We start from the raw sequence: 15,260 nt of genomic DNA, 5'->3' as shown, positions 1-15,260 counted from the left end.
TTTCACACTTTGATTCAAGTGGGTTATGAACTCCCATTTTTACCCCGTATACAGATTGCAGAATCACATCAGTTACACTTCTATTGATTTATACGTTGTCATACTAGTGTCTGTTGTATTCTGCTGCCTTTCCTATCCTTTACTATCCCCCTTCCCCTCCCCTCCCCTCTTCTCTCTCTACCCCCGCTACTGCAGTTCATATCTTCCCCTTGTATTATTTTTCCCTTTCCCCTCGCTTCCTCTTGTATGTAATTTTGTATAACCCTGAGGGTCTCCTTCCATTTCCATGCAATTTCCTTTCTCCCTCCCTTTCCCTCCCACCCCTCATCCCTGTTTAATGTTAATCTACTTCTCATGCTCTTCCTCCCTGCTCTGTTCTTAGTTACTCTCCTTATATCAAAGAAGACATTTGGCATTTGTTTTTTAGGGATTGGCTGGCTTCACTTAGCATAATCTGCTCTAATGCCATCCATTTCCCTCCAAATTCTATGATTTTGTCATTTTTTAATGCAGAGTAATACTCCATTGTGTATAAATGCCACATTTTTTTTTATCCATTCGTCTATTGAAGGGCATCTAGGTTGGTTCCACAGTCTTGCTATTGTGAATTGTGCTGCTATGAACATCGATGTAGCAGTGTCCCTGTAGCATGCTCTTTTTAGGTCTTTAGGGAATAGACCAAGAAGGGGAATAGCTGGGTCAAATGGTGGTTCCATTCCCAGCTTTCCAAGAAATCTCCATACTGCTTTCCAGATTGGCTGAACCAATTTGCAGTCCCACCAACAATGAACAAGTGTACCCTTTTCCCCACATCCTCGCCAGCACTTGTTGTTGTTTGACTTCCTAATGGCTGCCAATCTTACTGGAGTGAGATGGTATCTTAGGGTGGTTTTGATTTGCATTTCTCTGACTGCTAGAGATGGTGAGCATTTTTTCATGTACTTGTTGATTGATTGTATGTCCTCCTCTGAGAAGTGTCTGTTCATGTCTTTGGCCCATTTGTTGATTGGGTTATTTGTTATCTTGTTGTCTAATTTTTTGAGTTCTTTGTATACTCTGGATATTAGGGCTCTATCTGAAGTGTGAGGAGTAAAGATTTGTTCCCAGGATGTAGGCTCCCTATTTACCTCTCTTATTGTTTCTTTTGCTGAGAAAAAACTTTTTAGTTTGAGTAAGTCCCATTTGTTGATTCTAGTTATTAACTGTTGTGCTATGGGTGTCCTATTGAGGAATTTGGAGCCCGACCCCACAGTCTGTAGATCGTAGCCGACTTTTTCTTCTATCAGACGCCGTGTCTCTGATTTGATATCAAGCTCCTTGATCCATTTTGAGTTAACTTTTGTGCATGGCGAGAGAAAGGGATTCAGTTTCATTTTGTTGCATATGGATTTCCAGTTTTCCCAGCACCATTTGTTGAAGATGCTATCCTTCCTCCATTGCATGCTTTTAGCCCCTTTATCAAATATAAGATAGTTGTAGTTTTGTGGATTGGTCTCTGTGTCCTCTATTCTGTACCATTGGTCCACCTGCCTGTTTTGGTACCAGTACCATGCTGTTTTTGTTACTATTGCTCTGTAGTATAGTTTGAAGTCTGGTATCGCTATACCGCCTGATTCACACTTCCTGCTTAGCATTGTTTTTGCTATTCTGGGTCTTTAATTTTTCCATATGAATTTCATGATTGCTTTCTCTATTTCTATAAGAAATGCCATTGGGATTTTGATTGGCATTGCATTAAACCTATAGAGAACTTTTGGTAATATCGCCATTTTGATGATGTTAGTTCTGCCTATCCATGAACAGGGTATATTTTTCCATCTTCTAAGATCTTCTTCTATTTCTCTCTTTAGGGTTCTGTAGTTTTCATTGTATAAGTCGTTCACCTCTTCTGTTAGGTTGATTCCCAAGTATTTTATTTTTTTTGAGGATATTGTGAATGGAGTGGTTGTCCTCATTTCCATTTCAGAGGATTTGTCGCTGATATACAGGAATCCCTTTGATTTATACGTGTTGATTTTATATCCTGCCACTTTGCTGAATTCATTTATTAGCTCTAATAGTTTCTTTCTAGACCCTTTTGGGTCTGCTAGGTATAGAATCATGTCATCTGCAAATAGTGATAATTTAAGTTCTTCTTTTCCTATTTTTATGCCTTTAATTTCTTTCGTCTGTCTAATTGCTCTGGCCAATGTTTCGAGAACTATGTTGAACAGAAGTGGTGAGAAAGGGCATCCCTGTCTTGTTCCAGATTTTAGAGGGAATGCCTTCAATTTTTCTCCATTCAGAATGATGCTAGCCTGAGGCTTAGCATAGATTGCTTTTACAATGTTGAGGTAAGTTCCTGTTATCCCTAGCTTTTCTAGCGTTTTGAACATAAAGGGATGCTGTACTTTGTCGAATGCTTTTTCTGCATCTATCGAGATGATCATACGGTTCTTATTTTTAAGTCTATTGATGTGGTGAATAACATTTATTGATTTCTGTATATTGAACCAGCCTTGCATCCCAGGGATGAATCCTACTTGATCATGGTGCACAATTTTTTTTATGTTTTTGAATCCGATTCGCCAAAATTTTATTGAGGATTTTTGCATCTAGGTTCATTAGAGATATTGGTCTGTAGTTTTCTTTCTTTGAAGTGTCTTTGTCTGGTTTAGGAATCAGGGTGATGTTGGCCTCGTAGAATGAATTTGGAAGTTCTCCCTCTTTTTCTATTTCCTGAAATAGCTTGAAAAGTATTGGTATTAGTTCCTCTTTAAAGGTTTTGTAAAACTCTGCTATATACCCATCCGGTCCTGGGCTTTTCTTAGTTGGTAGTCTTTTGATGGTTTCTTCTATTTCCTCAATTGATATTGGTCTGTTTAGGTTGTCAATATCCTCCTGACTCAATCTGGGCAGGTCATATGACTTAAGAAATTTATTGATGCCTTCACTATCTTCTATTTTATTGGAGTATAATGATTCAAAATAGTTTCTGATTATCTTCTGTATTTCTGAAGTGTCTGTTGTGATATTGCCTTTTTCATCCCGTATGCTAGTAATGTGAGTTCTCTCTCTTCTTCTCTTTGTTAGCATGGCTAAGGGTCTGTCGATTTTATTTATTTTTTCAAAGAACCAACTTTCAGTTTTGTCAATCTTTTCAATTGTTTCTTTTGTTTCGATTTCATTAATTTCAGCTCTGATTTTAATTATTTCTTGCCTTCTACTTCTTTTGCTGTTGTTTTGCTCTTCTTTTTCTAGGATTTTGAGATGACGTATGAGATCATTTATTTGTTAGTTTTTTCTTTTTTTAAGGAATGAACTCCAAGCAATGAATTTTCCTCTTAGAACTGCTTTCAATGTGTCCCATAGATTCCGATATGTTGTGTCTGTGTTTTCATTTATCTCTAAGAATTTTTTAATTTCCTCCTTGATGTCTTCTATAACCCATTGATCATTCAGTAACCCATTGTTCATTCTCCAAGTGATGCATGATTTTTCCTTCCTTCTTTTATTGTTGATTTTCAGTTTCATTCCATTATGATCAGATAAGATGCATGGTATTATCTCTACTCCTTTATATTGTCTAAGAGTTGCCCTGTGACATAATATATGATCTATTTTTGAGAAGGATCCATGTGCTGCTGAGAAAAAAGTGTAACTGCTTGATGTTGGGTGGTATATTCTATATATATCAATTAAGTCTAGGTTATTAATTATGTTATTGAGTTCTATAGTTTCCTTATTCAACTTTTATTTGGAAGATCTGTCCAGTGGTGAGAGAGGTGTGTTGAAGTCTCCCATGATTATTGTATGGTGGTCTATTAGATTCTTAAACTTGAGAAGAGCTTGCTTGATGAACATAGCTGCACCATTGTTTGGGGCATATATATTTATGTTTGTTATGTCTTGTTGGTGTATGGTTCCCTTGAGCAGTATGTAGTGTCCCTCTTTATCCCTTTTGATTAACTTTGGCTTGAAATCTATTTTTTTTTGATATGAGTATGGATACTCCTGCTTGTTTCCGAAGTCCATATGAGTGATATGATTTTTCCCAATCTTTCACCTTCAGTCTATGTATGTCTTTTCCTTTCAAATGCGTCTCCTGTAGGCAGCATATTGTTGGGTCTTGTTTTGTGATCCATTCTACTAGCCTGTGTCTCTTAATTGGTGAGTTTAAGCCATTAACATTTAGGGTTATTATTGAGATATGGGTTGTTCTTCCAGCCATATTTGTTTATTTATGTTACTAAACATGGTTTGTTTTCCTTTTTGATTATTTTTCCCCCCTTTACTGTCCTACCTCCCACTGTTGGTTTTCATTGTTATTTTCCATTTCCTCTTCCTGTAATGTTTTGCCGAGGATGTTTTGAAGACATGGTTTTCTAGCTGCAAATTCTTTTAACTTTTGTTTGTCGTGGAGGGTTTTAATTTCATCTTCCATCCTGAAGCTTAATTTCGCTGGATACACGATTCTTGGTTGGAACCCATTTTCTTTCAGTGTTTGAAATATGTTATTCCAGGATCTTCTAGCTTTCAGAGTCTGTGTTGAAAGATCAGCTGTTATCCTGATTGGTTTACCCCTAAATGTAATCTGCTTCCTTTCTATTGTAGCTTTTAAAATTCTCTCCTTATTCTGTATGTTGGGCATCTTCATTATAATGTGTCTAGGTGTGGATCTCTTATGATTTTGCACATTCGGCGTCCTGTAGGCTTCTAGGATTTGGGATTCTGTCTCATTCTTCAAGTCTGGGAAGTTTTCACCTATTATTTCATTGAATAGATTGCTCATTCCTTTGGTTTGGACCTCTATACCTTCCTGTATCCCAATGACTCTTAAGTTTGGTCTCTTTATATTATCCCATATTTCTTGGATGTTCTGCTCATGATTTCTTAACAGTCTTGCTGAGCTGTCTATGTTCTTTTCAAGTTGAAATACTTTGTCTTCATTGTCTGATGTTCTATCTTCTAAGTGTTCTACTCTGCTGGTAGTATTCTCAATTGAGTTTTTAAGTTGGTTTATTGCTTCCTGCATTTCTAGGATTTCTGTTTGTTTGTTTTTTATTACCTCTATCTCCCTGTATAGTTGATCTTTTGCTTCTTGGATTTGTTTATGTAATACATTGTCGAAGTGGTCGAAGTGATCTTTCATTGTCTGATTTTGCTGTCTAATGTCTTCCTTAAGACTCCAGATCATCTGCAGCATGTATATCCTGAATTCCTTATCTGACATTCCATCTGCTGCAGCTATTACCTCTTCTAAAGTTGAGTTGACCTGCATTGCTTGTGGTCTTTCTTTCCTTGTCTTTTCATATTGCTCGTGTTTCTTTCTGCTTGGTGAAACTGTTATGTTTTTGAAATTTTCCCCCTATATATTTATATTGCTCTTGTATAGTTGAAAAGTCTCCCTTGCAGGGGCGGGCGGCGGCTCTGCTCCTCCTCCAATTGGGGTGATCTGTTTACCACTCTGGTGGGCCACTTGGACTGTTCTGCCGGTCGCAGGTCTGCCTACCTTGGAGGCGCGGACAGCGGTTCTGCTCTGCCCCTCCTCCAATTGGTGTGACATGTCTACCACGCCCGCGAACCCCTGGGCCTGTTCTGCCGGTCGGTCGCAGGTCTGCCTACCTTGCAGGTGCGGGCGGCGGCTCTGCTTTGCCCCTACTCCAATTGGTGTGACGTGTCTACCACTCCCGCGAACGCCTGGGCCTGTTCTGCCGGTCTGTCGCAGGTCTGCCTACCTTGCAGGCGCGGGCGGCGGCTCTGCTCTGCCCCTACTCCAATTGGGGTGTCGTGACTACCATGCCGGTAGGTCGCTGGGCCTGTTCTGGGCGCGGGATTTGGCTCTGCTCTGCCCCTGCTCCAAATGGGGTGACGTGACTGCCACTCCGGCGGGCCTCTGGGCCTGATCCGGGCTCGGGAGGCGGCTCTGCTCTGCTCCTCCCCCAATTGGTGTGACGTGTCTACCACGTCAGCAGGCCGCTGGGTCTGTTCCGCCAGTCGGTCACAGGCCTGCCTACATTGCAGGCGCGGGTGACAGATCTGTTCTGCCCCTACTCCAATTGGGGTGTCGTGACTACCATGCCGGCAGGTCTCTGGGCCTGATCCGCCAGTCGGTCACAGGTCTGCCTACTTTGCAGGCGCGGGTGGCGACTCTGCTCTGCCCCTACTCCAATTGGGGTGACGTGACTACCACCCCAGCGGGTCGTTGGGCCTGTTCCGGATGCGGGCGGCGGCTCTGCTCTGCCCCTACTCCAATTTGGGTGACGTGACTGCCATGCCGGCGGGCCGCTGGGCCAGTTCCGGGCTCGGGAGGCGGCTCTGTTCTGCCCCTCCTCCAATTGGTGTGACATGTCTACCTCACCAGTAGACGGCTGGGCCTGTTCCGCTGGTCGGTCGCAGGTCTGTCTACCTTGCAGGCTCGGGCAGCGGCTCTGCTCTGCCCCTACTCCAAATGGGGTGACGTGACTGCCATGCCGGCGGGTCGCTGGGCCTGTTTCGGGCGCGGGCGGCGGCTCTGTTCGGCCCCCACTCCAGTTGGGGTGACGTGATACCACGCCGGCGGGTTGTTGGGTCTGTTCCGGATGCGGGCGGCAGCTCTGCTCTGCCCCTACTCCAAATGGTGTGACGTGTCTACCACACTGGCAGACCGCTGGGCCTGTTCCGCCAGTCGGTCACAGGTCTGTCTACCTTGCAGGCTCGGGCTGCGGCTCTGCTCTGCCCCTACTCCAAATGGGGTGACGTGACTGCCACGCCGGCGGGTCGCTGTGCCTGTTCCGGGCGCGGGCGGCGGCTCTGCTCTGCCCCTCTGGCCTCCACAGTATTCAGCAGGACCCGGCCCGAGAAGCAGTTTCCGCGGGTTCTTTATCCCTGGGCCAGAGCAGTTCCGGGAGCCAGAATTCGGCCTCTCCAGGCTTGGTGCATGCTCTGACAGGAGCAGGCTCCAAGGAGCAGTTTTCGCGGGTTCTATAGCCCTAGGCCAGAGCAGCTCCGGGAGCCGGAACTCGGCCGCTCCGGGCTTGGTGCGTGTTCCGATAGGAGCAGGCTCCAAGAAGCAGTTTCCGCGGGTTATTTAGCACTAAGTCTGAGAAATTTGTCTGCGAGACGCAGACAAATGTCAGCCTGAAATTACCTGTTCTATAGCTGAAAGAGCTGCGATCAGTCGAAAACAAGGATGGTGACGTCAGCTCTCCAAGATGGTGGTCGCTGGCCTCCTCTGTGGTCTGACCGGTGTGGAGAACCGAACTGGACCGTTTCCTTCCCCCCGTCTCAAACCCAGAATTCAGCTCCGAGCTCAGCAAATGCATAGCTGGCAGGAGCCCGCAGAATCAGCAGCGCTGTATCTCTGCGCCACTAGCTCGTCGTTTCCCAGCGCGCGCCGCAGACTCTAGCCATGGGGTGATTTGCTGAATAAGCAGCGTGATCCTCCGTGCGGGCAGATCGCTCGCGTTTGAGCCCCCGAATCTGATCCTCGTGCGATGAAAATCCTTCCACTAGGTTTTGGAGCACCCCAATTTTGCTGGAAATTCCTAACAAGATAGCTTTTAGCCGTTCTAACTCGTCATTTTCCCTCACAGTGACGCGGTACACGGAGTTGATGTACTCCCTTCGCCGTCATCTTCCAAAACCCTGTTTGTTACTTCTATGACAGAAACAGTACCATAAACAAAATATGTGGTAATACTTTATAATGCACAAACCAATAACTGAGGCACCTGAATTCCAGTGTTTGGAAACAGCATGAGAAATTATATCACTGTGTAAAAGAGAAACAATCTGTTTCAAGCCAAAAAGTATGATTGATTGTAAATCTAAATCGTGCAAATAATGATGGTTTTATATCTTGTTATATTTTCTACAATTTACTTCAAAATAGACCCACACAGTATAATGTATACATGCATATCCTTTTAATCTACAGTTTAGGGGCATTTACTTAATATTTAAAATACCTTAATCATTAATACTTACTCCAGAGGTGATTTGTAAACATTAAATACTTAGAAGCCTTTGCTTCTACTATCAGTAGTTCAGTCACTTCAATGGAGGAGAACTAATTAGCCTAACATATATAAAATAATTAATTTTTCTTAGTAAAATGAATGTTATTAAAGAGGTGTACCAACCAGAAATGTCTTAAGGATATTTTAGCTTTTATAAAAAATTGATATAAGAATCTCTTTGATCCCATAACATGTTCCATTCAAAAGAGGTCTTAAAGCTTACGATCAAAAAGGGTTCTTTGTCCTGGTCCCTATCAGGATTGTATTGCCAAACACTGACCAGAAAGTTGGCTGACAGCTGGTGATATAGCTCAATGGCAGAGTGCTTGCCTAGCATGTGTGAGGCAGTGGGTTCCATTTCTAGCACTACAAACAAAAACAAAAAGGAAAGTTGTCTGAATCCTATCAGCATAATTCTACCAAATCTGCCTTGACCCTTTTACAGAAGGTCCTATTATGTACATAAAAACTGAAAGCTGAGACCTCATTGAGATTACAGAATAGGATATATGAATGATTTTGTGTGTGTTTGTTCATAAATGTTTATATGCTAGGGAGAATAAAGGCTAAGATTGGCTTTCAGTGCAATATGCTTGTCTGCTGATGCAACTTTATTGGAATCTAATAGGTAACTCATACCTACCTCTGACTAATGAAAGCTTTTGGTATTTATGAAAAAGAACCTAATAATAAGGAAAGGCCAAAGTGGCTTACATGAGTTTGTAACAGAAATCTTTCCTCTGACTCTAGAAAAATGTAAACCAATTCAAACTCTTGTTGATCACAGATTCTTCTATCTTCTCTCAGGTCACTTACCAATTTTTTCATCTTCCTGTACCATTTTCCTCTCTTCTCTGAAAGCCCTGAGCCAACGAATTTTCTCCTCCAGCTTCTTGGCAAAGAACAGATGCACCTCATTTTTCTCCTTGTTTTGAAGCTTGAAAGCATTCTTCATGCTGACATTAAAGTCATCATCTCTGCCATCTTCGATGTCAACCACCTCATATTTATCCATGTCAATGCGGCCTTTGTAGTATAGGATGTCTCTACGGATTAGATCCTAGGTAGGAAGAAAGGGAAGGTATTTTTGTGTAGGTACATGCAGAGTGGTAACAGGAGAGTTGGCATATGGGCACAACAGAATACTAATGCTGTCACTGTTTTGGAATACCAATGGGGGTTGTTAAGGTCTAAATTTGGGCATGTTAGATTACCAGTCTGACATTGACAAAATGATTAACTAGGTGTCCTAAGAGTTGCCCCATATCCAAACAATGTCTCAGGCCCCAATATAAATCTTTGAATGTGTTTGCAAGCCTGTTGCTGGGAAATATGAAGCAGCATACCACAAAAACACTGCTAACAGGGGCTTTTCCTCTTTCAAAACATTGGCCACTCTACCAGAAATATGAAATGCACTGGCTGGTTGTCTGGAATGTGCTGAGAAATCCAAGAAGGCCAATGAAACTAAGGTATCAGAAAAAAAACTTGCAGATGCATATAAACACTATGTTGCCTATCTGATATTTTGTTCTCAAGTACTAGATTAATCCTAATTTTCTTCAATGAGACATTCAAAATTAGTCTGTGAATGATATTCTTATTTCTCTACTTATTTACTTACATTTTTAATAATGTAATCAGTATTAGTGAACCTGCCCCCAATCCAAATGCAATGACCCAAGGTATACTCTACCCTAAATCTCATGTTCATCATTCCCCTGGTTTCCTTTGTGTGTGTGTGTGTGTGTGTGTGTGTGTGTGTGTGTGTATACTGGGGTGGAACCCAGAGACCTTATCTGTGAGCCACATTCTCAGCCCTTTTTATTTTGAGACAGGGTCTCACTAAGTTGCTTAGGGCCCCATTAAATTACTGAAGAGGCTGGCCTCAAACTTGTGATCCTCCTGCCTCAGCCTCCCAAGTTGTTGGGATTACAGGCATGTGCCACTGTGTCCAGCTCTTTTCTGTATAGTTCTAACTCATTTATATCTATTCCACTTGAAAACAAACAAAGCATGGCCACATAATATTAAGAGATACATATATATGTACAAAAGTTATAAAGGAATATTTGACAATGATTTATGCCAAAATCAAAATTATAAATCAGAAAATATGAAGAGATGAAGAAGAAGAAAATGGAAGTGTATAAGGGGAGGAAGTTTACATTTTTAAATAATTATTTAAGTTAAACAGTAAGTACATGAGTGTACATTATATTATTTTAAATATTTATGGATATCAAATAAATAATAAGTCAAACAAGCAAAAGAATGAAAGAAATCACATATGGGTCTATGTTAGATCTGATAAGTCTCTCGGAGTGGCCTTTTAGCCTCTCCTTCTATCAACACTTCCCTCATCCTCCTCAGAGAAGAGATATTCATTGCAGTGGTTCCTATGAACTGTACTCCAAATTCTAAGATTATTTGTGAGATATGTGCTCAAAAAGTGGGCCCTATTAGGCTAATCTAACTGGATAAAAGGGAAGAAAATCTATGGATAATGGATGGAATCTATCCTGATCTCAGAAAGGTTTGAGTTCAACTTTACTATTCATAACATAATAAATAAAAACCTGGAAAGGCAGATCTGGATCATGCAGCTAAGAAGTGGGCACCTATAGTACTAAAACACTGACAACCTCAACTACCCTATTCTGAACTTCAGTCCACAACTTCCTTCCCCTGACTACTAAACTAATGTCACATTATCATTGTCAGCCTTCAATACCTTTTCTAGTTTCCAAAAATGGAAAGTATGTGCAAGATCTTAATTGAACCTTCTTGTTGTTTCTTTAGATATTTAAGGATGACAAGGAACTAAAGAGAATTTTAGCTTCTGTTGCAGGGTAACAGGGGTAGAGTGACATGTTATTAAAATTCTTTCTTTGCAGCTCCAGTCAGTTGAATGTGAGTGTTTAGGCATCAGATTAGTCATAAGCCAAATGCAAGGATATAATAAGAATGGCTAAAAATGATCTACTGGCTTAGGAAGTTCAATCAGAAAGGGTAGCTAAGGCCATGAAACAACATGGGGCAGTAGAAAGAGCATGACATAGAATTCAAAGACCTGAGTTTGAATACTAACTAACTGCTTAACTTACTAGCTGTACGGTCTTGGGTAAGCCACTTTCAGCCTCAATCATAAAATGAGAGTTTTATTTACACTGTAAAATGGCAGAAAAATTCTAATCTAAACACGCAGCTTCCTGGTTATGAGGCAAGCCTATTCACTAAAAACAGCCTTAAGCTTTCTTGCTCCTGTGCCAGTGCTTCATAGCCGTTTGAATTCCCTTTTGATAAAAAATATGCTGCCTCTTTCAGCTCATTTAAACTTTCCAAATAAGTTAAATATTATGAGTAAAAATACTGTCTCTAGAAATTCTACATATTCTTTCAGGATGGGGGAGGTATTTGCTAAATGGTATTTGCCACCTACTCACCAACATCACAGATCTACTTGGGCAGCTAATGCTTTTCCTGGAGGTTTTTGTCAAGTCTGTAGATGCCTAGGCCCTGGTCATAGGCTGTGGCTCCTGCAAAGAACCTCTGCTCATCGCTGATACTGCATAACTGAAATAGCTTCCAGCTATTTTAATTTGGCCTCTCTAGCTTTTCCCGGGGTTTTGTAAGACAAAGCAAGACATTTTGTACAAATAACAGATGCTGCAATCAGGAGATTGCAAGTATTCAGGACTGTAGCCTGCTTCATTTGTTTGTCAGTAGATCCTCCCTGCCACTTTAGAGGGGGGCCTGGTTAATATCACACAGTCTGGACAATGCCAATTTTCCCTTCAGATTCTGAGGAACATGAAGCTGGAACTGGGTTTATATTGGTCACTACCTATTCCAGCATCTAGAGTGCATGTTTTATTCTCAAAACAAAATTTTAACAATAAAAGCAACAGAAAACACGTAAATGGCAGACATATGTGCCAGATACTATCTTAAGTGCTTTGTTTTTATGAACTTAAATAAACCTCACAACAATCCTACAAGGCAGGGGCTATCATAATCCCATTTAATGAGAAAATATAGACACAGGAGTTAAGGAACTTAACCAGAGATAAAAGCTATTAAATGGCAAAGCTGAGATTTTATTCCAGGGTGTTTGGCTCTAAGATTTGTGCTTTTGGTACTACAGTGTTATAATGCTTCCCAATAAAAATGCTGAATGATTGTAACACTACATATACTATAATAGTATCAATAGCTAACATTTACTAAGTATTTACATGATACCAGCCTTGTCTCATTTAACTCTCATAATCTACCTTTGTTGTAGATAAAAATATGATTCCTATTTTACAAATGAAGGGATAATTATAAGCACTGAGAGCTTGCTCAAGGTCAGAAAGCTCATGGGAGAAATGGGAATAGCATCCTCTAGTCTTCCCTAGTATCCATGCTCTTAATACTCTACTACTCCCCACTACCTCAGGTTGTTCTCCTTGAGACTTTGGGGATGAGTTCTATCATTCACTTAATTTGACACTGAGGAACAAAAAGATGAAATTAAATAACTGGCCAAAGTCTAGACCAAAGAATAAAGTCAAGTATCCAAGTATATTTTTTTTTCAAATCCCCATCTTCTTTTTGCTCTATCCCCACCTCTTTTTATTTTATTATGGTTTGTGAGTTGTCTCACAAACCTCCCAGTTGGGCCTTTCAGTCAGTGCAAGAAGAAATGGTCCCAATGCAGAAATTTCCCTGAACAAAAGTCTTCTATCTACTACCATTACATGCTGTTTAATTATGATTCCTTACCATATGGTGAAGGCAACAGAAACACAGAGCAATTATTACACATAGCACAAGGGAGCATGCCCAGGCGGACTGGCATGAAGTTTAAGAGAAGAGGTTGTTTAAGGCAACTATAGGGCTATAAGATGTTAGTAGATGATTTGGAAAAGGAGCTGTAATATCTTTCACAGTAAGTAATGAAAGGGAAACAAAATAAAGGGGGAGGGGGAATCCTTCCAAAGCATCACAATAATCCAAAATAATCATCTCAGGAATTAAACAGCAAAGCACGTACAAAGCTAAAATGATAAGGCAGTGAGACATAGAAGAGCAAGGACAGTTAGCAGAGAAGTTGAGAGACAAGAAATCAAGTCTTACCTGGATTTCTCAAAAGAAACATGACAAGGAAAGAGAAGGTGTGAGGGAAGCTGAAGAAGAGGTCACATATTTAGAACCCATGGATGTCTTTCTCATGTAGTATAATATAAACTGAAAAAAATATTTTCTCTCTCTTTCCCTCTAGTCCTCTCAAGTTATAAGCTGTTCAACTATTATAAGTGGCTTAGTCATTCCCAATTCCTAATGTATAAAATGGCGAGATTTTTGCATAACTGGTAATAAAGAGTTAAATAGGAACTTAATGGCTGGGTCACATGATTTTGGATAGAGATCAGGTAGAATATTTCAATGTCTTCTATGCAATCTCTGGCAGGTAATCATCTAGCCCATATTTGGATGAAACTAGAGATGGGGACCACGTTACCTTATAAATCTACCTATTTCTTTTTGGACATGAGGGAATTCTAAGATTATCATTTATTCTTCACAAAAATCCTGTACAAAATTTATTCTACCCATTTTATAAATGATATAATGAAGGTATAAGAAATGATAGATCACTTGTTTGAAATAATACAGTGAGTTCTGGAACCAAGATTTGTACCCCAAATTGTCTGACCATAAGTCGTATATCTTATTATTCCATATTTATTCTCTCTGCAAGGAAATTATGGAAGAATCTGATATGCCAGAATGAAATCCAGATATGCCAGAACAAAATCCAGATACTCTCTGCCAGTTTCAATCCTCCCATTCACTAATCAAATTACTGGCAAAATAGAAATGAAGCTTTATGAGTCATGGCTTGCTCCAAATGCTGAGCCCTCATGGTCGCTGCATCATTTTCTAAATGTTCATAGAATATTTTATAATTACAGAATTCTGACAAGCTCAATGGCAGTAATGACATTGAGGTTGCCAATGTAGAAAACAGAGCCAGCTTGAATGAATTCAATCCCTGATTCTATCACTTGTCAGCTATTATCACCTTGGGGGAATTATATAACTTCTCTATATTTCAATTTACATATCTTTAAAATGGGAATAGTGACAGTGACTTCCTGAGAGATTTGTTATGTGGATTAAATTGGGTTATTAAGTGTAAAGTTCTTAGAACAGAATCATACAGGCACTCAATAAATGCTAGTTAATGATTTTTTTTATCAATCTATATTGTCCATAACATATTATTTTCAGTTTTGAAAACTGGTACATTTTCCTATCTATAGTGTTCTCACAGATTTCATAAGACCCAAAATTCTAGAGAAATTCCACTGTGAATATCTGAGATTTATTTCAGTGTAAAGAAATACATATTTCTAAATTAAATCTTACTTAAATTTTATTAGACTATAAGCCCCACCCATGAAGGCAGAGTTTGCAGGCCCAGAATAGGACTCAAAAATATTTCAGAGCAGTAAAGCATTTTCTTATAACCTCAGATTCTTTGGGTCTCAATCCACTTGTAGTCAGTTTTATGCTCTCCTTCCCTTGACATTGAAGAAATTTATGTTACTCTGCTAACATTAAACCATCTGTCTAAGGTAAGGGGTTATCAGACTATCATTTTTTAAAATTTTTCTTTATTTGAATACATCTTTTAAAATCACTGATATCAAATTGAACATTTTTATACCAACTTTATTCACTGTAGGACTCATGAAACTATTTTTGCCACTACTGTTAAAAAATCACATTTAAATGTTTTATTACCTATTCACTTGCTAGGGGCACTTACTTATTCCTCTTTAAATATGATGTAATCAGAAAGCTTACTGCAGCCACATCTGGCTTAGCTTGCTTTTCCCCCATTTTTTCCTTGTAAATACATTTTAAAAATTACTGATGAGCTTTCAGGTACTCTTTTAAATTGGATTCTTGAGGTGAGTAAGGTAAGTGAAGGGAAACCTTCCTCACCTCTTTCTAATCCTGGTCCTTCTCCTTCCTTTCCCTTGTTAAAGGAATCCTCATCTCCAGGGAGCCTTATCTATTTCTCTCCGTTCTATCTAAAAAAGAAAATCTTTTATAGTAATGGAAAGTGGTCCCTAAGCAATTTGGCAAACAAAATATCTTGTGTGTTTATATAACTTATTTGCATTGCATGATCATTTTTCAAGTTTAACTCCTATTTGATGAAAAGAAAGTCCTATTGTAGATATCAAATAGAAATCTTAAACCACAGCCTCACCAATAAAC

The 15,260-nt window shown here is 39.9% G+C and overlaps 1 protein-coding gene across 7 annotated transcripts in view; it reads right to left on the bottom strand.

The window, feature by feature from the left end:
- Arhgef9 (Cdc42 guanine nucleotide exchange factor 9) overlaps nt 1-15,260 on the bottom strand; it is a 349,964-nt gene that overhangs the window by 22,204 nt on the left and 312,500 nt on the right. For all 7 annotated transcript variants that reach the window (XM_077107717.1, XM_077107718.1, XM_077107722.1 and 4 more), the window contains one exon: nt 8,796-9,039. In XM_077107717.1, the coding sequence (XP_076963832.1) occupies nt 8,796-9,039 (244 nt within the window). The remainder of the gene's footprint in view (nt 1-8,795; nt 9,040-15,260) is intronic.

Source organism: Callospermophilus lateralis, chromosome X (assembly GCF_048772815.1).
Source record: "Callospermophilus lateralis isolate mCalLat2 chromosome X, mCalLat2.hap1, whole genome shotgun sequence".
NCBI classification, from domain to species: Eukaryota; Metazoa; Chordata; class Mammalia; order Rodentia; family Sciuridae; genus Callospermophilus; species Callospermophilus lateralis.
Note: the sequence above shows the minus strand (reverse complement) of the source record. Positions and strands in the feature narration are given on the sequence as shown.